The sequence below is a fragment of the Taurulus bubalis genome, assembly GCF_910589615.1.
Source record: "Taurulus bubalis genome assembly, chromosome: 1".
Lineage (NCBI taxonomy): Eukaryota > Metazoa > Chordata > Actinopteri > Perciformes > Cottidae > Taurulus > Taurulus bubalis.
The window spans coordinates 3,298,419-3,323,467 of record NC_136589.1 but is presented as its reverse complement, the minus strand read 5'-3'; the positions used below and the strand labels follow the sequence as shown (position 1 = coordinate 3,323,467).

Below are 25,049 nucleotides of genomic sequence, written 5' to 3'. Positions count from 1 at the left end.
GCAGCAGGCTCTCGTTTCTGTCACTATTGGGACGCTGACAGCTCGTACCGTGGGGAGACACACACACACACACACACACACACACACACACTGAGCGATTGGATGGAAACAGCGATTGATGATTGACTTTGAGTTGTGGCTTTAAATCACTCTGATGTTGTGTTATTCCACATGAAACCCCACCACACACACACACACACACGTTAACGGTGAAGGCAACGACACATGATCCGCATTTTAACTCGCGTTCTGAATCTAACCTCAAGGTAGAAGTAAAATGTGGAATGCTGTCCTTCAGCTGGTTCAGTATTGGCCTTTAAAAATAAATATGTCCACTTAGATATAGACAACAAAAGCAGCAGCAGTTGAACGTCCAGCTTTTATGAAGTACGTCACTTGCTCCGACTGTTGCTGAGCGGCATGTATTTAATGTGTGTGTTGGCCATGAATGAGGCTCTTCGTGGACTTTTTATTGGCATTGATGACATCTATACAGCCGTCTGCGTACATTTACTTCTATTAAAGAAGCTTCTGTTGTTAGCGTGTGTCAATTATTGGATGCCTGGTGTAGCGTCCGGAAGAACTCAGTCAAACAACTTCTCTCGTTCTCTGAATGTATTTTCCTTGATCACAAGTGAAGTAACAAATGCTGCGATCGCGATAGCAGGGAGTCGTCCAAAAACACCCGAACAGCCGGAAGGTCGGCTCTTTAATACACGGTTTTCCGTCATGAACATCCAACATTTCTATTGGCCCTAACTTGTCTCAGAGGAGGAGAATCACGTTCTCATCTTTTCTCTCAAGACTGGACCGTGCAACGACCCGTCTGCTTCTCTAATGTCAACACACTGATAACGGGTGTGAGTGTTGAAGTGCGCAGGCGTGTGACTGACTTCCCTTGAACTGGACATTTCATAGACACAACCAACTCCAGCTGCATAGCTGTGTTATACTGACCTCGCTGACCTGAACTTTAATAACATGAAGAGTAATGGAGAATATCTGCAGATTATAAGGATTTATCAATCAAAGTTGTTAAAGGCACAAGAGAACGAGAGGCCTGCTTTTTTTCTGTTTTATATCATTGTTGAATATTTAGATTGGACTAAATAACATTGAATGACATACAAATGACAATAATCATTATTTGCAGCCCAAAACGTAACCTGACTAAGATATAATGAACGATAACAGAGAGAGCAGCTCGCTGAGGAGGAGGTGAAGCTCAGTTTAGTGCTACTACTTGTTATTCAGAGGACGGAGGATGACTTGAAGTTCTGCTTCAGAAACAGTTTCCAGCCACCAATGGAGGATCGGAAGTGTTTTAATTTTCCCAAGTGCCTTCTCCAGACTTCATTTGGCTTTCAGTGACTTTTATTGGATCTGTTTTAGTGGATTTAATCTGCACACGAGGGAATCCACCGGCACTCGACTGTGGCTGCCTTATTGGTTTCCCCTGAAGCTCGTTGTCTGATGATTTTAATCTAAACTTGTGGAGAACCTCTCGCTTCTCCGCCTCATGGCTTATGACGGCTCATAATGATCATCACGGACCGCCTCAGGCGTCCGGCTGCCGGAGGCGAGATGAGGCCAAACTGGGCCGAGGTTGGGACGCCTGGACCCTCCGTCGGCCCGGTTCTGGTCCCGGCTTTGTGCGTCATAAAATCACTTGTCTGTGCATCGTTTTGCCGATGGAGGCGAGAGTTGTTTGGATGGATATGGCTCAGATACGACCGACTATGCTAATGTTGTATCATCGAGTACGTGAGGAACAACAACAACAACATGTCCCTCGCTACCTGATCCGTACATCCTGCCTGAGCGTTACTGAGCATGTGCAATCTAGTGCTACACACCTGTGGTTAAACACTGTCGTGGCGCCATATTGTTCTCTCTGATAATCTTACATTGTGAACAAGGAATCCGTGTTGAAATCTGCTGGAGGAGAGCTAGCTAACGTTAGCCGTTAGCGGATAGCAGCTAACGGCTAACGGAGGTTGCATTTAGTTCAAACTCCAATCAGTAAAAATGAAGTAAATCGAGAAGGAACAAGTATCCTTCGTATGCTTTTCAGAAACGCTATTATGTGCTTTAAATGTCCTCTATTTACGTCTAAAAGTCACCATGTTGGATCAGAAATACTGTTTTCATTCAGTTTTTTTTGGAAAGTTTTGACCTCCGTCTGATCGGCCACACGACGCTATAGATTCTGTTTAAACCCTCATCCAGAATCCCACAAAACCACAATGCTAGATCAAATGCTGCTTTGATCTCCCGGCTTCTCTAATCGATAGACACTGAGGAGTGTAATCGTCTGTGGAGCGAATGGATATTCGTTCTCATGGCGATATCTCTGCAGGGTGCATGTGGATGCCGTGATAACCGTGAAGTCAGAAGTCTGCTCTCGCTCGCAGCCGTGTAGCTTTACTCTAATCTAGGTCATGTCTTCACATGGACGGCTCCCAGGGAGAAGCTGAGCCACTGCCATGGCAATGCACCCATGGGTGTGAAGACCAATGAAAACAGAAGTGTTACAGAAATGAAACAGAAATTACATGTGGAGCTAGGCAAGGATCCAATTTTGGTGCCATAAAAATATGTTTTATATGGTCCTGCAGCACCAGTATGTATTATGTAACTCTGAGTTGAGTGTGTTAAAGCTGCATTCTCTCTCCTGACCACCAGGGGGTGACTCCTCTGGTTGTATAGAAGTCTATATAAATTCCCTCAGTAAACATTGTAAACATGAGTTTATGTCTCAATCTCTAGTTTCAAGTCTTCTTCAATACAGCATGATGTTCATTTAGTAGATTATGGTACGCTTTAGGGCGGGGCTACAAGGTGATTGACAGGTCGATGATAGAGACCTATACGGCGTCTCTACCTCACTCCTCCTTATTTCAAACACAGTAACTTCCGTTCATTGATTGCAAAAAGCCAAGATGACGACGAACAAATCTGCAAAGTGGCAGTTAAAGTCTGAATCCGGCCGAAGCATCCAGACTCACTTTCTCTCACTTTTATTATTATGTGAGGAAGAGGAGGAAGCGAGGAAACGGGTGGAGTCAAATTCTTAAAAGGCAAAATGTGCCAATTGTCAAAAGTCTACATTGAATAAAATGCTGACTGTGCGAGATATTAAATGAGCTGCAGACAGACATCCTGGAGTACTTCAGTGATTCTCCTAAACTTTATGAACACTGCACGCTGTCAGCTGGATGCTTTTATCCAAAGCACTTTACACTTACATTAATGCATACAGGGATTTTATACCACCGTGGATTCCAGTAAGGAATACATTTTTGTCTTTTTTTCACACGATGAGTTGATGAAAGTAGGACGTAAAGAAGTCGAACAATCTACATTCAGGACTTTTGTCTCTGAAGACGTGTCACATGACGATGAAGGTTTTGTTGAAAGACTGTATTCATGATATTGTTCCTTCAGTTTGTTCTTACACTACTAGTTTATTTATTTTCTTTGAGGTTTGCATAAAAACAAAACAAGGTTATGTTGTTTTTTCCTCCTACCTTTGGGGATGTTGGCTCAGTGAAGCTGAAAGGGATCCTCGAAGGTCAGGGTTCTACTACAGTAGATGGAGAACCAGCACGGGAGCAACAGCAAAACTTATTTAGACGCCTTTAAAAAAACAACAACACTGTATTTAGAGTATTTTCGCCACTTAGCCTTCCCATCAGAAAGCTCTTTACGCCACGAGACTCCATTGAGAAAAACAGTAATTGTACCTCTCAGAACACAGGAGCTGCTGGTCTGCTGTGTCCTCCGTCGGTTACTTAGTTAGTGTTCTGGTGAGACTTTGGTGAATATGAACTAACCCTTTTAAACACAAACGTCACACAATAACACAAACTATCTAACTGAAGCAGCGGTAGAGTCTGGTTGGTGTGAAGAGAACGTAGTTCTGTCAGACATCAAGGTAAAGAGGTGGAAATATTCTAAATATAGCGTACATTTAAACGGATATAGATGAGTTTAGGAGTCTAACATGCGTCCACAGTAGAACATTGTTCTGGTTCTCCAAACTCCACCTACTGCATGTTCACTATGGAGACAAACATGTCTTAACCTCCTTCATATTCATGACCGCCAGTTAATATCTACGCCGTGAACACGATGATTTCCCTCGTTGGCCGAGAGACAAAGCGGCGTTCTTGGAAACAGAAAACAATGAGCTGCTTGAAGGCGCCACACGTCAAGCTTTTGCTTTTTCTACCCCTGAGGTGGAGACTCGGGTGACTTGAATGAAGTATTCACGCCGCCGCCGGTCCGTCTGGGACGAAGGTCTTTCATTCGCATCGAGAGTCTGAGGACGGAGGATGTGATCTGTTCTACAGAAAAACTCATGAAGATCCAGAAAAATGGTCTTGAATATCAATTTGCAGGGAACAGACATGTTATTATGATTACTCAGCGCCAGGTAATAATGTTAAAACTTCAATAATCCAATGAAGAGAAAGAAAACAGTTTCACACAAAGCAGATTGTGTTCGAGTATAAAAAGAAAACCCACCTGGGAAAACAAACACAAGCTGTCTTACTTTCCTCAAAGGGTTTCATGACGGATGAGGATTTCTCTTCTAATTGAAATGGAAGCGGCCATTAAATGTGCAATAATTGCATCGACACAGCGATGGACCATAACAATACATTTGTTCATATGTTGGCGTATAGACGGATGAATAAATAAATAAATAGACTTCAGTATGTCATGTTCAATAGATCTCCTCCGCTGCATTTCAGCACCTGGGACAGCGACACACACCCACACACACAGTAGTATTACATACATTACATGTATATTCAACATATATATATATATATATATATATATATATATATATATATATATATATATATATATACCATATTCTGATGGTTGTGTTTGTGATTTATATATCAAACTCGTACATTTTTATACGATGCATTCAAGCGCTGATTTGGACGTTGATTTCCACCGGCAGCGGTCAAACCTTTTCTTTTTTTGATCTGCTTTTTCTGACACGTGTGTGACGTAGACGTTTATTCCCTTTGTCGGGTATTCTTCCCTCCGTCATGGCTCTGCAGACTTTAGTCGGCACATTTGCGGCTCGAAAAGAAAAGGAGGAGGAGGAGGAGGAGGAGAGAATTGATTTCTGGTCCCAACAAGACGTCAAAATTTCCCTCGTAGCTGCTCGACTCGGCCCTCGCTCCCTCCTTTCAGATTAAACTTTCAGCAGGGCTGCCGCTGCCAAATTGGACCGGAGGAAACGGGAGGATTTGCCCGCTGCTGAGTCCAGCAGGAATGTGAATAAGCCTTCAAACAAAGGAAAGGGGAAGATTTAGGAAAAACATGACCGTGTAAGTTCAGACCCACAGGCTTTAGTTTTTACTTTTTAGTTTTTGTTCTCCGTCTATGCGACTGTGTGATTGTAAAAGCTGCAGCCTGCAAAGTAGCGCCGCTTAATAATTGGGTGAGTCATTTTGGACCCATTACCCACAATGCAGCTGTGCATAACGCCGAGGTTGTGAGGGTATAACTAGCGCGTTTCAGACTCAAGGGAGCGAAGGAAGAGGAAGAAAAGGGAGATTCCTCGTTCACTTGTGGAGTCCCGACTACTTTCTTCATGTTTAGGGACGAATAGAGATGGTTTAGTTATATTAATACACTTTTATTTATAAAACCAGGGTTACATGAAACATAGCGGGGTATTATATCTGGGGAAAACATGGATGTTAGTCAATGGTGGGTGACAAATAATGATTTGATCTGTTTGAGCCATGACGTTTGCCAATTTTAAAGGTAATTTTGCACGATAAAAGCATCGTAAATGTGACTTATAAAAATATAATGTTGCAAATAGTTAGTCAAATATTTAATATTTGTAAGAAAACACATTGTATATTAAACAACTGCACTGATAGTGGTTCAAGGTTGCATATTTAAAGTACAAAAAGGTACAAATAGATGATCATTGTATGTAAAGGAACATACCAAGGTTGAAATTAATAAATATATTTGAGTTAACATCCTACTAGAACACACTTTAACATCCACATAGAACCACTTTAACATCCTAATAGAACCACTTTAACATCCACATAGAACCACTTTAACATCCACATAGAACCACTTCAACATCCTAATAGAACACACTTTAACATCCACATAGAACCACTTCAACATCCACATAGAACCACTTCAACATCCACATAGAACACACTTTTAACATCTTAATAGAACCACTTTAACATCCTAATAGAACCACTTTAACATCCACATAGAACACACTTTAACATCTTAATAGAACCACTTTAACATCCTAATAGAACACACTTTAACATCCACATAGAACCACTTTAACATCCACATAGAACACACTTTAACATCTTATTATAACTCACTTTAACATCCTAATAGAACCACTTTAACATCCACATAGAACACACTTTAACATCCTATTATAACTCACTTTAACATCCACATAGAACTCACTTTAACATCCTAATAGAACCACTTTAACATCCACATAGAACCACTTTAACATCCACATAGAACACACTTTAACATCCACATAGAACACACTTTAACATCCTATTATAACTCACTTTAACATCCTAATAGAACCACTTCAACATCCACACAGAACACACTTTAACATCCACATAGAACCACTTCAACATCCACATAGAACCACTTCAACATCCACATAGAACACACTTTAACATCCACATAGAACCACTTCAACATCCACATAGAACACACTTTAACATCCACATAGAACCACTTCAACATCCACATAGAACACACTTTAACATCCACATAGAACCACTTCAACATCCACATAGAACACACTTTAACATCCACATAGAACACACTTTAACATCCACATAGAACACACTTTAACATCCACATAGAACCACTTTAACATCCACATAGAACCACTTCAACATCCACATAGAACACACTTTAACATCCACATAGAACACACTTTAACATCCTAATAGAACACACTTTAACATCCTAATAGAACACACTTTAACATCCTAATAGAACACACTTTAACATCCTAATAGAACACACTTTAACATCCACATAGAACCACTTCAACATCCACATAGAACACACTTTAACATCCACATAGAACCACTTTAACATCCTAATAGAACACACTTTAACATCCACATAGAACCACTTTAACATCCACATAGAACACACTTTAACATCTTAATAGAACCACTTTAACATCCACATAGAACACACTTTAACATCCACATAGAACCACTTTAACATCCACATAGAACACACTTTAACATCTTAATAGAACCACTTTAACATCCTAATAGAACACACTTTAACATCTTATTATAACTCACTTTAACATCCTAATAGAACCACTTTAACATCCACATAGAACACACTTTAACATCTTATTATAACTCACTTTAACATCCTAATAGAACCACTTTAACATCCACATAGAACACACTTTAACATCCACATAGAACACACTTTAACATCCACATAGAACACACTTTAACATCCACATAGAACACACTTTAACATCCTAATAGAACACACTTTAACATCCACATAGAACCACTTTAACATCCTAATAGAACACACTTTAACATCCACATAGAACCACTTCAACATCCACATAGAACACACTTTAACATCCACATAGAACCACTTTAACATCCTAATAGAACACACTTTAACATCCACATAGAACCACTTTAACATCCTAATAGAACACACTTTAACATCCACATAGAACCACTTTAACATCCACATAGAACCACTTTAACATCTTATTATAACTCACTTTAACATCCTAATAGAACCACTTTAACATCCACATAGAACACACTTTAACATCCTAATAGAACACACTTTAACATCCACATAGAACCACTTTAACATCCTAATAGAACACACTTTAACATCCACATAGAACCACTTTAACATCCACATAGAACCACTTTAACATCTTATTATAACTCACTTTAACATCCTAATAGAACCACTTTAACATCCACATAGAACACACTTTAACATCCTATTATAACTCACTTTAACATCCACATAGAACCACTTCAACATCCACATAGAACCACTTCAACATCCACATAGAACACACTTTAACATCCACATAGAACCACTTCAACATCCACATAGAACACACTTTAACATCCTAATAGAACCACTTTAACATCCACATAGAACCACTTTAACATCCACATAGAACCACTTCAACATCCACATAGAACCACTTTAACATCTTATTATAACTCACTTTAACATCCACATAGAACCACTTCAACATCCACATAGAACCACTTCAACATCCACATAGAACACACTTTAACATCCTAATAGAACCACTTTAACATCCACATAGAACCACTTTAACATCCACATAGAACACACTTTAACATCCTAATAGAACCACTTTAACATCCACATAGAACCACTTTAACATCCACATAGAACACACTTTAACATCCTATTATAACTCACTTTAACATCCACATAGAACCACTTCAACATCCACATAGAACACACTTCAACATCCACATAGAACCACTTCAACATCCACATAGAACCACTTCAACATCCACATAGAACACACTTTAACATCCACATAGAACACACTTTAACATCCACATAGAACCACTTCAACATCCACATAGAACACACTTTAACATCCACATAGAACCACTTCAACATCCACATAGAACACACTTTAACATCCTAATAGAACCACTTTAACATCCACATAGAACACACTTTAACATCCACATAGAACACACTTTAACATCCACATAGAACCACTTTAACATCCACATAGAACCACTTTAGCGTCGGCCACCGGATATGTTTTCATCGAAGCCGACCGGCTGCACACATTGTGCGTTTCAAAGAGCGGACCGCCGTAACACGGCGTGCAAAAAGGAAACGCGGAGGCCAATTCCTCCTCCGTTACCGCCTCAAAGCCACCGTGTGCTCCGTCACAGTTGGGCAGGTTGATCATTTGGAAGGTGTTTTAGGTGTTTTAGGTTTCTTTTTGCAGGAAGAATCTTTGTAGATGTCAGCTCTGATTCTCTTCAAGGAGAGTGACTTTCCAGTGCTGCCGGTCCTCGTTAAAATCCACTCTGCATCCACTCTGCGTTAAAGTCCACGTGTTTACGGCAGAGGTGTTTCCTCTTGTGGTTTGCTGCTCAAAATATATACCGGGAATCAAATTAGGAGAATAGGTTTTTGTTGGATATTCTCCCGAAGGCCCCATTTTAACCAACCTTTATTTTGGTGATTCGGCTACTAAGTGCTGAGTGGACAAGTGGACTGGTTATACTGGGACAGAGAGGCTGAGAGGACCCGTCATATTAAGCTTTAAGATGCTTTCACAACCTTTTATTTTGGGGATTTTGGGCTATTCATTTCCGTTGTCCAGACAAGTGAAAGCCAGCGGCTCTACAGTAAGACTGAGGCCCTTTGGCGCGGGGCCCGGAGACGGCGTCCGGCTGAAGGCCCGGCCAGAGGACTGAACACGGCAGATGTTTGGGTTTTGGTGCCAGAGAAGTTGGTAACCAGTCGGCCGCTGCCAGCCAGACGGGTCTTAGAAAGCCCGGGGGCTTGATTATCGTCTCGGTTACTGAGCGGGCTGAAGGGCCACGGAGGACCGGAGGAGGAGGCTGAAGCAAAGGCGGAAAGTTTGGGGCTAAAAACAACAGAACTTAGTCATCTTCTGTTCTTTCTTTCCCCTTCATGATTATTCATGTTTATAATTAATGTGTGTGACTTTGAGAGCAAAGTTGTTTTAATTTCCAGCCCAACTGGAGTCAGATGGCAGCAGATGTTATGTTCTTACAAATACCTTTAAAAGAAGTGAGGTTATGTCACAATGTTGGTCTGCATGGACTTTATAGTTTACAAGAATCCGCTGGTGCAGAGGATGCTACTGAAACAGTTAAAAAGTCATCCATCGTGACTCCATTCAGAGCTTCAACTACATTACTAAAAAGTGTATTTTCTCACTTCCCTCTTGTTGTAACATCGTCATGAGATATCCATCTGTGAGAGTTTTGCCGACGTGAATGGAACGTCATTGTGAACCCAATTCATCCAAACTATAAAAACCTGTGGCCTGCTTGTGGAATGATGCGTACTGTTGTCGACGGACACTTGTATGATTCTGTCAACTCGCCGATTAGTTGAATAATAAGTCAACTTCATATTAAAGGATCACACAAAAGCAACTTTTTTTAAAGCTTGTGTTCGACGCAATCTTCTGATTGCGTCGAACACAAGCAGAGGGTCGTGTGGAGGCGTCGGAAGGAGCTCAGCGGAGGAGGAGGAGGAGGAGGAGGAGGAGGAGGAGGAGGAGAAGGAGAAGGAGAAGAAGAAGAAGAAGAAGAAGTAGTGATGGAGGAGGAAAACCTGAGAGGACGCTAGCGAGGTGTGAAGGGAATTCAAGAGGGAGTCCCTGAGATGCAACAACTCCTGAGCTCAGTGTCTCTTTGTCGAGGAAAAACCTTCACTTCCAGCCAGGCGCCTGAATCTGATCCTGCTGACACACACATTCACACACACACACACACACACACACTCCCAGAGCCGACAGTTTCACGAGACCGAGCGAACGGGAGACTGACTTATGACATCACACCTCGTGTGAATTCAGACTCCGAGAACCTCTGAAACCCGTCGTCTAATGAAAGCGGCTCGAGAAGAGGGAGACGAGATGGAAAGGTGTGTGAGTGTGAGAGAGTGTGTGTGTGTGTGTGTGTGTGTGTGTGTGTGTGTGTGTGTGTGTGTGTGTGAGTGTGAGAGTGTGAGTGCGTAAGAGAGATTGTGATAGATGGAGGGAGGAAGTTGGAGCGTGTGAAAGAGTTCAGGTGAGGTAGAAGGACGGTTGTGTGCGCTGTGAATTCAATCAGAGTGTGTGTGTGTGTGTGTGTGTGTGTGTGTGTGTGTGTGTACACATGATGCTGTGCTAATAATTCCCCAAATAAATAAACATCATCCCGGCCAATTTGTCTCGGATAAGCAGCACCTGGCAACCCTAAACCACCTTCTAAAGAGCGCCGACTCAGCTTCATTTGATGCAGTTGGCGTCGCATGAAAGGGAGGACTCTGCTGCAGGGAGGAGGTGATGGTGGAGATGGAGGTGATGGTGGAGATGGAGGTGATGGTACTGGTGTCCAAGAAGGACTCAGAAACAATACAAGCCCAGGTATGAAGGCCGGAGACGTGGCTATAAAGGCACGGGGGGTTGAATAAATGTTGGTGCGTCAGGGTTTGAAAGGAGGAAAGCGCAGAAAGATCAGGGAGAAAACCCGGCAAGACGCTGATGAATGAGAGCAGATGGTGAGGAGGGAGAGGAGGGAGAGGAGGAGGAGGAGGAGGAGGAGGAGGAGGAGGAGGAGGAGGAGGAGGAGGAGGAGGAGGAGAGGAGCAGGCCGTAAAGGTGGAATCACAAGGTCGATCTCCAAACACGGACGTGAGCTGAAGCTGAAACAAAGACGCCAGAGAAACTCCAGTAAACCACAAATTCAGATTCTCTTTGGCTTTGAAGATGAATGTCCAGACGGAGGGCGATAAATAACGGAGGGATGAAAATGTTCTGAGTCGGCTGAATCGTATTGGTGGATCGGTGGGGGACTTTTTTTTTTTTTAAGGACGTTGTTAAACCCAAACTGTGTTTAAAATACGACATGAGCTCAAATGAGCTGAAGTCACTCAGCTCATTTGACTGAGTCAATAATTAAATAAATGTTAGCTGCAGCCCTAACATGTTTATTTTAATGAACTAATGATCTATTCATGTTGAGGATAATCTAATAAAAGTAATATCATTTATATCAGATATTCTTTAAGTGTCACACTCTAAAAGTTCAGTAAACACAACGTCTCTACAACGTCTAGCGTTACCAAACTTATTGTGAATTCAACTGAACAACAAACAATGCAGATATGAAAGTGGTATCATGTTAACATGTATATCAGCACCGCAAAGAGAAATCATTCCTGCCTTTTACACTCCGCCTCCTCCCAGTATTTCTTCATCTAATCTCAAAGAATCGTGTCGTATGGAGATTATTTTTGTCCGTATTATTATTCTTTGAGGCTTTAGAGATCAGTTTAAAGCCTTCAAAATAAAAGCATGTTTAGACCGTAAACATCAAGCTTGTTTTTTCACATATTAAGGAAAAACGTTGTAAAGAACATGTTAATACTCGACTGGATATGTGTTTCCTCTTTGTGGACACGGGGAGCTTTGCTCCCACAAAGCCGGGACGTCAGTGACATGTTTTCTGCCTGGAGGACTTTGACCGGCCTCCATCTTTTGCCTCTTTGGTGCCTCAGCGTTTACCTGCAGGCGATGAAAGCGGCAGCCGGGATGGGCGGGGCGCCGCTCCAGCAACACTCGGCCAATCTGTCGAGACCCGGCGGGCGGCCAGAGCCTCTCGCTCTCAGCCGGGTATTTTTAGAGTGATTTAGAGGTTCCTGTCTGTAACGATGATAACGCTCTGCTTCTGAAGCGATGTGGAACAGGGACGGACTTAAAGGGCGGCGCCGCGGACCTTTATCACCGGGAGAAAGGAACCGGGACGATCCGCCGAGATCCCAGAATACCTTGCTGCATTGTTTTACATATTAATGAGGAGATTGACTCCTTGAGATATGCAAATGTTTCGCTTTGTGCACAGAGTTTGTGTTGACATGAAATAGTTATTTTCTTGATCAAAAAGGAAATACATGTGCGTTTAATGTTTAATTTTCAGCAGTTGTCAGTGTAGAATCAAGACTAATAATATTTAGTATTATTATCAGACGATTATCATTTAGGGATGTTACAAGAACCGGTACTAGTGAGAACGCAAGTCTACGATCCGATATGTCCTCATATCGTTTACCAGCTCCTTTACGCCTCACGGGAACAACAACAACACAAGTGACCCTTTTTTATATCCACACAGGGAAGTATAAAACAATATAGATACAAAAGCTGCCCAGGCTTAAGAACAAGGACCGACTGACTACTGTTTGTGTTTGTAATTATTCCGCTCAAATCCTCGAGAGACTGAAGATAAAGACACAACATTCAACGCCTTGAGGCTTAAGGAGCGCAGCATGAACGGCTGCAGATAACAGTCGTGACCTCGGCTGGAGGAAAACTGCTGATGAACCGTTATGCCGCGTTCACACCGGACGCGACGCGACCAGTTTACATGTAAAGTCAATCCACAGACGCGCTGCGCCGCGAATTTGCGAATGTGTGGCGAGATAGACGCATTTGAGGCGGCGCGAACAGAACGTTTGACCTGCGGCGAACAAAGAGAAGGACGCGGCGCGAATTCGCGTGAGTTGAATTCTCCCAACTCTGGCGGAGAAATCGCGTGACGCAAAGTTGCGGCAGCCAATCAGCGTTGAGAATCAGCGTTGAGAAGCTCCGCCCGTCACCACCGCCGCCTCCCCGGTTCTGAATGAAACTGCTGCTGCTCCGCCTGAACCAGCGCTGACAGCGGCTTCATTGAGACGCTGTTGTGGGACTACGGATAATATTATGAACCCAGACACCGTGGAGTTTCATGTTCCGACATATGTGGAATTTACACAAAAAGTATAAAGCAGAACTGGTGGTTATTTCCATGGTGGATGGCATAATCGGTATCGTTTTACGGAGATACGCGAGACGCAGTTCCTGGAGGAGTCGGTGAAATTCACCGAGCTGTGTGCGGCTACGGATGATGTTATGAACCCAAATACGAGGGCGTTTCATGTTCCGACATGTTTGGGACTTCCACAACCAATATAAAGCAGAACTAGTGGTTATTTATTCCATGGTCGATAGCGGAAATGAAAGCTTCGTCGCTTGTCTCTCACAGAGGCAAGCAACAGAGCTAAGCCACGCCCCTTTGGTCGTGCCGCAAATTCGCGTTTGGTGTGAACACCCTCTTTCTACTCGCGCGAGTAAACTTCCGCGGTGGACGCGGCGCCGCAAATTTGCGTCGCGTCCGGTGTGAACACGGCATGAGGAGTGAAAGTACAACTTACTGAAAGGGGCCTTAAGTAACGTTTTATTTCTCTGGGTCACGGACACGTGAGCCGGATCGCCCGAGACATCCCAAACTCAAGAGCATGAGTTTAAATGCTGTGTTTTTTAGTTGTTTTTTTTAGCACGATTACATGTTCACAACTGACCAAAACGAACAACAATAGAGTTAAATTAGAACTCACTTAACCTCAGCTTGTGAAAGTGCTTTTAGAGGACGGGCATTTCCATTGATTAGACTAATTATACAAGTGCTGGTGAATGAATGACTATAATTACAGTCAGCAACTGTTGTGTGCTCGGCTTTCTCCCTACAATTCACATTCACCTTCTTTTCTGTCTACAACCACCACCTTCTTCTTCTTCTTCTTCTTCTTCTTCTTCTACATTCTTCTCACCTTTACGTTCACCCACCAGTATTTCTCTCTGGTTTCGCCAAAACCTCCCGCTGGCCTGTTCGTCCAGCAGCTCCTCTTCCTGCCGTCCCTCGAGGATGCTGAGGAGGGGAGTGGTAGTCTGGACAGCTGTAACTTAATAAAGCATCCAAACACCAGTGTGTCTTTCTCCTCCTTTGTACAGCCGAGAGGAAGAGAGAATAAACGGAAACTAGAAACAAGAGAGTCAGAAATAGCATAGAACGTTTGCAAGAAAAACATGGATGCCCAGGTTTTTTGTTCAATACAGCATGATGTTCATTTAGTAAATGATGGTATTTTAGAGTCAAACAGACCATAAAGCAGGGGACGCTTTAGGGCGGGGCTACAAGGTGATTGACAGGTCGACACCAGAGACGTATACGCCGTCTCTGTCACTTCCTGTTCACTGGTTGCAAAAATCCAAGATGGCGACGACCAAATTACTGAACTCAAGTCTTCAAATCTTCAGTCCACAAACCAACGGGTGACGTCATGATTTGAGATTAGTTGTCCTCTCGTCATTCATAGTTTTTCTACTGAATCTCATGTTCCTGTTTGTTTGCACTGTGTGTTTTCTGCAGGCAACTCCCAGCTGGGCGCGACCATCGTGGACGCCCTGGACACGCTCTACATCATGGGTCTGCACGACGAGTTCAAGGACGGCCAGGAGTGGATCGAGCAGAATCTGGACTTCGGAGTGGTGGGTACCCAAACTTCCTTTTCACACGCTAAGCGTTTGACGGACTTCGGATTGGGACGAATCTCAGTGTCTCTTCAGGGGCTTTGTTTGATCACCCGCCCCTGCTGTGAAATCACACTTAGACAAAATCATCTCATCGAGGTCAATAGCCGAGAGCGTCGTCTGGCCAATCACTTTGATCGTCCGGCCGCTGATGACGGCAAAGGGGTCGCATTTATTTAATCAGTTTGTTTTGGTTGCGGTACTTCTTTGAGTTGCTATCTGAATAATCCACCCTTTTTTAAAAAGCTTGAAAGTTCTCCACCGTTGACTTTGGACCAGGTCTTTGATGGTCAACAGCTTTTTTTATATGCAGCGCACCAATGATTGGGCGACCCGCACATCGTCTCAAGGCCACGACGGGACCGTTTGGGCTTCAAACGTGCCATCGGACCTTAAACAGTCCAGTATGCAGGAGCACATCATCAGTGAGATGATCCAGATCAGTCAAATCTCATAAATGATTCGCCTCCATTTCTTCCCCTTCGATGTCTTTTCCTCTTCTTCTGCGCCATAACGTGTAGGTGAGGTGTTGCTCGAAGGAGGCGTCACATGTTCATCTCTTCAGTATTGGCGAGCGTCCTCGTCCTCTTCCTCTGAATCATTAAACCAATGACATTCAAATATGAGCCTCCACATCTGGGCTTGCTTCCCTCCTCGTCCTCTTCCTTCTACCTTTCACTCCTTTCGGTAACAAGCTCGTCTCTTCTCAAGCATTCCTCTGTTCCTGTCCTCCTTTCCTGTTACCAGCCTCCCTACCTTCTGTCAATCACCTCTCTTCCCCTCTGTTGTGCTTCTTCTGTGGTTACGACCCCCTTCTTCTTCCCTCCTTACCGGTTTTATTATCTTATTTTCCTCTTTACTGTCACTCCTTCCCTCTGTTTTCTTTCATAACCTCTTTGTAGTGTTTGGACGTGACGCTTTATTGTCTTCTCCTTTCATTACATTTGACAATCGCACTGTTTTCATCTCTCCCTCTATCCATCATCTGCTGTGTCTCTTCATCTATTTACCTTCTGTCCATCCTCCATCTTGCTTTTTCCTTTATCCTCCGTAGTTATCAGTGTTTTCCTTTCAGTTAATTTCTTGCCCTCTCTCTTCATCCACCCCTCCGTCATCTTCTGTTCACCTTTTATGTCTCTCCTTTATTCACCGCTAACCATGCTTCCCTCGTTCCCTGTCCTCCTCTCTTCTTCTCCTTTTTTCTACGTTCCCTCTCTGCTGAGCTGCTATCCCTCCTTTCCTTTCTCCCCTAAAAAACATTCCTCTGGAATCATTATTCTCTCTGAGCCTCCTCTATTTTTTCTTCCTTCCTTTCTGACTCCTGAGCCCGTTAGTCCTCCTACAGAAGCAATCACAGGTAGCAGAGGGGATCAAACCGCCGACACTTGGAGGGCTAATTAACCTCAGGATCACTGTGATCGAGCGGCGGGAAAAAGAGAGGGATGCCGTGAGGAATTTGGGATGGAGGACAGAGAGAGAGACAAAAGGTTAGATTGGATGAAGGGAGAGATGGACGGTAGAGAACGGAGGAGGCGCCAGAGATAGAGGAGGAAGAAGGAAAGAGGAAGATTAATCAGACGGAGGACGGAGGGGTTTGGATGGACGGATTGAGGGGAATGCAAATGGGAGAAAAGACTTTTCTTTTATTAAAAGGCTTTTAAAGGAGACGTAGCCAGACAAACAGTATGGAGTAAGATGGGCGACATAGAAACGTTCTGTGAAGCTTTTATCTGTCCAGCAGAGAACGTTCTTACAAATCAACCTTTTGACCTTTTTGTTTTCAACTGGATTCCCGTTAGCTAATCTCCCACAGAGCGGACAGAACACGAGACATTCATTACACACGACGTAAAACACACAGAATAGTTGAAATAGAGTACATTAAAAGGCGAGGATGGAGAGAATCAGAGCCGACCGGATGCATTATGCGTCCATAACCGCTTCAAAGAAAGATCACAGACTAGTCCTTTACTACCTCACCCGACTGCCTGCTTCCCACCACACTCCTCAGGACCTTTGAGACGCTCGTGAAAAGGTCATCGCCCGTTAAACAGAGATTTATACAAAGATAACGACCCACCCGGAGTTCAGAAAAAGTCCCAATAAGGAGACGACGCAGAAGGGAGGGACTCTGATCGGAGACGTTGGGTGAGAATGACGTTCATCCAGGTTCACAGTACGTGTTGATTGGAATATATATCACTTTTATACTTGGTACGAAAGCTGGGAACACGTTTTGGGAAGTGTTAGTCACGCTGAATGTAAACTGTGTTCAGTTACACAAAGCAAAGGTGTAAACCAGGAAATGGGCTACAAGGTGTTGAAAGAGTCTTCCTGTGCAGGAATACAGGTGCAATCTTTTACACATCGGATAGGACAGTTTTCAATATTGTTCTGCTGAAATTCTGAGATGAAGAACGGTTGAGTGGCTAATTAAAAGAGATGAAATGCATTGTGGGATGAAGGAATGAGAGCAGAAAAAGAGTGATATTTTGATGTGAGTGGGAAGGGAGCGATACAAGTGGATGTTACTGGGAACGTGGGCCGCTGTGTAGTTATCAGACCAGATTGGCCTTTTGTGTGTGTGTGTGTGCGCGCGTGTGTTTGTGTGTGTGTGTGTCTGTCAGAGCCAGATTGACCTTTTGTGTGTGTGTGTGTGTGCGCGCGTGTGTTTTTGTGTGTGTGTGTGTCTGTCAGAGCCAGATTGACCTTTTGTGTGTGTGTGTTTGTGTGTCAGAGCCAGATTTACCCCTTTTTGTGTGACCGTGTTTGTGTGTCCGTCAAAGCCAGATTTACCTTTTTTGTGTGCGTGTGCGTGTGTGTGTGTGTGTGTGTGTGTGTGCGTCCGTCCGTCCGTCCATCAGAGCCAGATTGACCAACCGACTTATTGGATCACGGCCACGTCCTCCTTTTTCTTTCGCTCTGGGACAAAGTTTCCCTTCAACCTCGGGTTCTTTTCCTCTGCGCATTTGGTTTTTACTTGTCTTCACCCGTCATTAACTTCAATGTGCTCACACCGCCAACCTCAGGGAGCCCGGAGGAGAGCCGACGGGGGGCCGCGAGGCAAGGCATCAAGGGAGGGAAGTGGAGAGTAAATACCCGTGACTTCATCTTCTTTTTCCACAAGTTGTCATGTCTGAAAAGACCCAGAATGAACACTGGAAGTGAACGACTTTAAACCGGAGGGGGGCGGGGGTGTGTGTGTGTGTGTGTGTGTGTGTGTGTGTGTTCTGTCTTGACAAGTCATTGCAGATTTTAATATTTCAGCCGGTGTCGCCTGGATTACAAGTTTTCTTTTTTCGGTCTTCAACCTTCAAGCGCTTTCAGCGTTTTTATTCCTGCTCTGGTGAAATATTTAAGCCGCACACACACACACACACACACACACACACACACACACACACACGCACACACACCACAGACTGATGCAGGGTTTACCGTGTACAACAGAAGGGACTAATACTGCTGTATTAGGGCCGGATGTCTTTTTATATGTGTTGGTCTCAATAGGTTTTTATTAATAATACGTTTCAATAACTTTACCTCAATCGTCGGCCATTTAAAATGCCATAAAATAGATTAAAATGCTATTTTCCAAAGCCCACGGGGAACTTCTTTAAATGTCACACTATGTCAAACTGTCCAAAATATCATCGAACCAATTGATTCTGTCTGGCGCACTGAAGGCAGCTTTAACACATGAAGCATAGACTTCTATACAACCAGAGGAGTCGCCCCCTGGTGGCCAGGAGAGAGAATGCAGCTTTAATACATGAAGCATAGACTTCTATACAACCATAGGAGTCGCCCCCTGGTGGTCAGGAGAGAGAATGCAGCTTTAATACATGAAGCATATACTTCTATGCAACCAGAGGAGTCACCCCCTGGTGGTCAGGAGAGAATGCAGCTTTAACACATGAAGCATAGACTTCTATACAACCAGAGGAGTCACCCCCTGGTGGCCAGGAGAGAGAATGCAGCTTTAACACATGAAGCATAGACTTCTATACAACCAAAGGAGTCGCCCCCTGGTGGCCAGGAGAGAGAATGCAGCTTTAAGACATGAAGCATATACTTCTATACAACCAGAGGAGTTTCACCTCATACACAATCTTTGGGTGACACGTCCTTCAGAAAGCTCCATGTCAGTAATGCAGTTCACCCTCATGAGTGACAGTCGACGCGACACACCACCAGAGACGTTTGTCGTTTTCAAGAGTGAAAGCAGTAGTAATATCAATAATGCATAATTCATTTCTTTCATAATTGATTGTCCTCGGGGGGACCATAGCTTATTTTATTCCTTTTAGCTCTCTCCAAACAGAAGACGTCTGTAGTGGCTGCCTCCTCATCCGACGGAAACGAGGTCGGAGTCGAGTCCTCAAAGCATCTTTTTGCTGCGCGTTCGCCCGTTTCTGACAGAATGTGTACTTCAAACACACGCGTGTGTACTTCAAACACACGCGTGTGTACTTCAAACACACGCGTGTGTACTTCAAACACACGCGTGTGTACTTCAAACACACGCGTGTGTACTTCAAACACACGCGTGTGTACTTCAAACACACGCGTGTCGGATCCACAGTCGACCACGCGCTCCAAGTGACACGAGCCGGTGGAAATAAATGAATGATAATCGGTGACGGGAAGCCGCGCACAAATAAATGTTGTGTCGACAGAGCACCGTTTGCTCTGGATATTAATAGATGTAGATTGATAACGTAGGAAAAGGTGTGTGAAATGGATGTGATCAGAGTACAATTTGCCATAATCTAAAGTTTGATATTTAAAGGAAACGTCTGAAAAAGAGGTTTTTATGGCGGCTTACACTGTGACAATGGTGGCTGAACAGTGTCTGCAGTCGTCCATCACTGCTACATAAATATATTTCTATGATTCCTCTAATGAAGCTGTTTAATTAGATGCTTTAACTTTGATAACATGCTGTGAAAAATTGCAGTGAGAATTTAAGATGAATACAAGTTTAATGCCTTGTCTCCTAAAAAGGACGAAAAACTGTTACGTTCATATTTAAGACTTTTATAAGTCGAGTCAAAGCGACTCAGACACAGACTTCTCTTTCTCCTTCTCTTCTCTTTCTCCTCCTCTTCTCTTTCTCCTCATCGTCCTCTTTCTCCTCCTCTACTCTTTCTCCTCTCATCGTCTTCTTTCTCCTCCTCTCATCATCCTCGTTCTCCTCATCATCCTCGTTCTCCTCCTCTCCTCTTTCTCCTCCTCTCATCCGTCCTTTACTTTCTCCTCCTCTCATCCGTCCTTTACTTTCTCCTCCTCTCATCGTCCTCCTCTTTCTCCTCCTCTCATCGTCCTCCTCTTTCTCCTCCTCTCATCCATCCTCCTCTTTCTCCTCCTCTCATCGTCCTCCTCTTTCTCCTCCTCTCATCCATCCTCTCCTCTTTCTCCTCCTCTCATCCGTCCTCTCCTCTTTCTCCTCCTCTCATCTGTCCTCTCCTCTTTCTCCTCCTCTCATCTGTCCTTTACTTTCTCCTCCTCTCATCATCCTCCTCTTTCTCCTCCTCTCATTCGTCCTCCTCTCATCCGTCCTTTACTTTCTCCTCCTCTCATCATCCTCCTCTTTCTCCTCCTCTCATCTGTCCTCTTCTCTTTCTCCTCCTCATCGTCCTCTTTCTCCTCCTCATCGCCCTCTTTCTTCTCCTCTCATCTGTCCTCTCCTCTTTCTCCTCCTCTCATCCGTCCTCTCCTCTTTCTCCTCCTCTCATTCGTCCTCTTCTTTCTCCTCCTCTCATCCATCCTCCTCTCATCCGTCCTTTACTTTCTCCTCCTCTCATCCGTCCTCTTCTCTCTCGCCTCCTCTCATCCGTCCTCTTCTCTCTCGCCTCCTCTCATCCGTCCTCTTCTCTCTCTCCTCCTCTCATCCGTCCTCTTCTTTCTCCTCCTCTCATCCGTCCTCTTCTTTCTCCTCCTCTCATCCGTCCTCTTCTCTCTCGCCTCCTCTCCTCTTCTTTCTCATCCATCCTCTTCTCTTTCTCCTCCTCTCTTTCTCCTCCTCTCATCATCCGTCCTCTCCTCTTTCTCCTCCTCTCATCCGTCCTCTTCTCTCTCGCCTCCTCTCCTCTTCTTTCTCATCCATCCTCTTCTCTTTCTCCTCCTCTCTTTCTCCTCCTCATGCTAGCACACATTAGTTAGAAGTCAAGGGCACATAGGTCACCATCACTCACCTGAAACTGGAAGGTGTTATGAATAATAATAATAATAACTTTACTTATTTAGCACCTTTAAAAACAGTTCCCAGAGTGCTTTGACATTAAAAGCGAGGCAGTATCACAGAAACATAATAAAATCTAAAGAGGCTCAAATGATAAAACAGCTCGACAGTGAAACAATAAAACCAACCAATTCATTAAGAAACACATTAAGAAATGAAATAAATAAAAGCGTAATAACCGTAATAAAACTGAAGCTGACGTCCCATAAAGAGACGGTCTGTCTCCTCAGGCCGATGTGAAAAGATGGGTTCCCTTCGAGTCCGGAGTGTCAAGCGATGTGCTTTATTGAATGATTTATGATGACAGTCTGAGTTGTTGTCGGTGTTTTGCTCCCTCATATTTGTGTTCCTCGTCTCCACCTGGAATCCAGATTCAGGTTTTGCAGGGAATAATATCAACCAACAGGAAGTCCATTTGAAAATGTGAAAATACAAAGGTAGTAATTTGTCTGTTTGTTTGTGCTCCCTTGTTTTCCCAGAATGCCGAGGTGTCCGTGTTTGAGGTCAACATTCGTTTCATAGGAGGACTGCTGGCCGCCTACTACCTCTCTGGACAGGAAGTGAGTCTCACCTGTGTTGTTACCTGAGCAGAGCAAGGAGGGATGAGGAAAGTCTCTCCTCTCCTCCGTCCTCTCCTCTTCTCATCCATCTTCTCCTCTTCTTTTTCATCTCCTCTTCTCTGTCCTCTTCTCTTTTTTCCACCCTTCTCACCTCCGTCCTCTTCTTTTTCATCTTCTCTCCTCTCTTTTTCTCCTCCTCACATCTGTCCTCCCCTCTTCTCTTACTCATCTCCTCCGTCCTCTCGTCTCTTTTTTTTTCTCCTCTCCTCCATCCTGGCCTCTTCTCTTTCTCCTCCTCTCCTCAGTCCTCTCCTCTTCTTTTTCCTCTCCTCTCTTTTTCTACTCCTCTCCTCCGTCCTCTCCTCTTCTTTTTCTTCTCCTCCATCCTCTCCTCCTTCCTCTCCTCTTCTCTTTCTCCTCCTTCCTCTCCTCTTCTCTTTCTCCACCGTCCTGGCCTCTTCTCTTTCTCCTCCTCTCCTTCGTCCTCTCCTCTTCTTTTTTCCTCCCCTCTCTCTTTATCCTCCTCTCCTCCGTCCTCTCCTTCTTTTTCCTCTCCTCTCTTTTTCTCTGCCTCTCCTCCGTCCTCTCCTCTTCTTTTTTCCTCTCCTCTCTCTTTCTCCTCCTCTCCTCCGTCATCTCCTCTTCTTTTTCCTCTCCTCTTCTTTTTCTTCTCCTCCATCCTCTCCTCTCCTCTTCTTTTTCCTCTCCTCTCTCTTTCTCCTCCGTCCTAGCCTCTTCTCTTTCTCCTCCTCTCCTCCGTCCTCTCCTCTTCTTTTTTCCTCTCCTCTCTCTTTCTCCTCCTCTTCTTTTTCCTCTCCTCTCTTTTTCTCTGCCTCTCCTCCATCCTCTCTTTTTCTCCTCCGTCCTCTCCTCTTCTTTTTCTTCTCCTCCATCCTCTCCTCTCCTCTTCTTTTTCCTCTCCTCTCTCTTTCTCCTCCGTCCTAGCCTCTTCTCTTTCTCCTCCTCTCCTCCGTCCTCTCCTCTTCTTTTTTCCTCTCCTCTCTCTTTCTCCTCCTCTTCTTTTTCCTCTCCTCTCTTTTTCTCTGCCTCTCCTCCATCCTCTCTTTTTCTCCTCCGTCCTCTCCTCTTCTTTTTCTTCTCCTCCATCCTCTCCTCTCTTCTTCTTTTTCCTCTCCTCTCTCTTTCTCCTCCGTCCTAGCCTCTTCTCTTTCTCCTCCTCTCCTTCGTCCTCTCCTCTTCTTTTTTCCTCTCTCTTTCTCCTCCTCTCCTCCGTCCTCTCCTCTTCTTTTTCCTCTCCTCTCTTTTTCTCTGCCTCTCCTCCATGCTCTCTTTTTCTCCTCCGTCCTCTCCTCTCTTTTTCTCCTCCGTCCTCTCCTCTTCTTTTTCTTCTCCTCCATCCTCTCCTCTCCTCTTCTTTTTCCTCTCCTCTCTCTTTCTCCTCCGTCCTAGCCTCTTCTCTTTCTCCTCCTCTCCTTCGTCATCTCCTCTTCTTTTTTCCTCTCCTCTCTCTTTTTCTCTGCCTCTCCTCCATCCTCTCTTTTTCTCCTCCGTCCTCTCCTCTGTTCCCCAGCAGTCATACTTTGGCTCTTGTTTGAGGAGCTGGTTGAAGTTGAATCCCTCCTTTTCTCTTTTCCTCTCCATCTCTTCCGCTCTATCTTTCACAGTTCCTCTGTAATGTGTTCAGTGTAACGTCCGCTGGTCTCATCGCCATGTTGTGGTTTCTGTACCGACTGAGGAGTTAACACACAGAAGTTCATGTCTGTGAAGCGGATCAGTTCCTGTCTTTGTTTGTTAGTTCTTGTTTCCACAGCGGTGAAAATACTGGAAACATACAAATGTGATTCATGTAATATAAGCAAGACCATGTCAGTGTGTGAGGAAGTCTGGTTGAAGGACTTTAAACGTGGTGGAAAACAGACGGCCAGTTAAATTACTGTGGAAAAGCAAACGTGGAACAAGAAGCCCGACAAGCTGTCTGATCCTCTTTTTAAATATTCATAAAACTCCTGGAAGAAGTTTTTAAAGTTTTAAAAGAACAAGATCATTCACACTTCAGTGCTATTTATTGTGACTCAATATGTCTTTTAACCAACCTGTGAAGCATAAAGATTATTATTATTTTAACAGCGTTTAACCTTTTGGTTCAAACCGCATTAGAAAGTTGAGGAAGCAGTTTTTTATTAATTCTTTTTCAGCTTCATTTCAGTGAAGCAGAATAAATAAAAGCTTAAAAGCAGGTATCTTCATGCCACATTTATTTAAAAAAGAAGGTCATTAGAAAGTGCAGACTTGAACAGTGTTTCCTAGGAAACAGGAATATAGAACACATCAAAGTGTAAAATGACTATAAATTCAGTTAGTTCAGAAGAGACTCAGTGGTTCCTTTGTTCCGACGAATGAATTTACAGCTGGATTTCAGATTTTCATTCTAATGAATAGCTGTAATGTTGTTATTATAATGTGTTATGGGTTCATAAATGTCCTCATCAGCCGATGTAACGAAGCAGAGGAGTTATTAGTATTATCTGTAGGTGAAAGCAGTAAAAACCTGATCATCTACAAGTTGCCTCTCTCCCACGATGACGAGAACAAAGGAAAGGTCGTGGGTTTGGAACTGAATCCTTATGAAAGAGAAACTTAAAGTCGCTCCTCTTCTCCACTCTTTCACTCCAAATCCCTCGCTCCAAGAAGAAGAAAAATAAATCCTGCTCAGTCACTCATTGGAGAGCAGTCGTGTGGTTAATAGAAGCAGTGGGGGGGGGAGAGAGAGAGAGAGACACGGTGAGGGTGAGCGGAAGGTGGGTGAAGGTGATGCTCAGGGATAAAGAGATGGGAGTGAAGGATGAGGAAGATGAACGTGTGAGGGCGCAGACTTCTCCTCCTCCTCCTCATTCCCTTGTAACTGTAAAGATGAAGCCACTCTGCAGAGATACTCAGTCAGACGTCAGCATGTTCCAGGGAGGGAGGGGCTTAGTGGCAGAGGGCGGGGCTTAGTGACAGAGGGAGGGGCTTAGTGGCAGAGCAAGGGGAAAAAACAAGAGAAGAAGAAACAGCTGATGTAGGTAGT

At 44.0% G+C, this 25,049-nt stretch overlaps 1 protein-coding gene across 1 annotated transcript in view; it reads left to right on the top strand.

The window, feature by feature from the left end:
• man1a2 (mannosidase, alpha, class 1A, member 2) overlaps nt 1-25,049 on the top strand; it is a gene marked incomplete at both ends in the record, with an annotated part of 97,323 nt that overhangs the window by 39,266 nt on the left and 33,008 nt on the right. The window contains 2 exons of the mRNA XM_079216370.1: nt 15,057-15,175; nt 21,941-22,021. Of these exons, the coding sequence (XP_079072496.1) occupies nt 15,057-15,175; nt 21,941-22,021 (200 nt within the window). The remainder of the gene's footprint in view (nt 1-15,056; nt 15,176-21,940; nt 22,022-25,049) is intronic.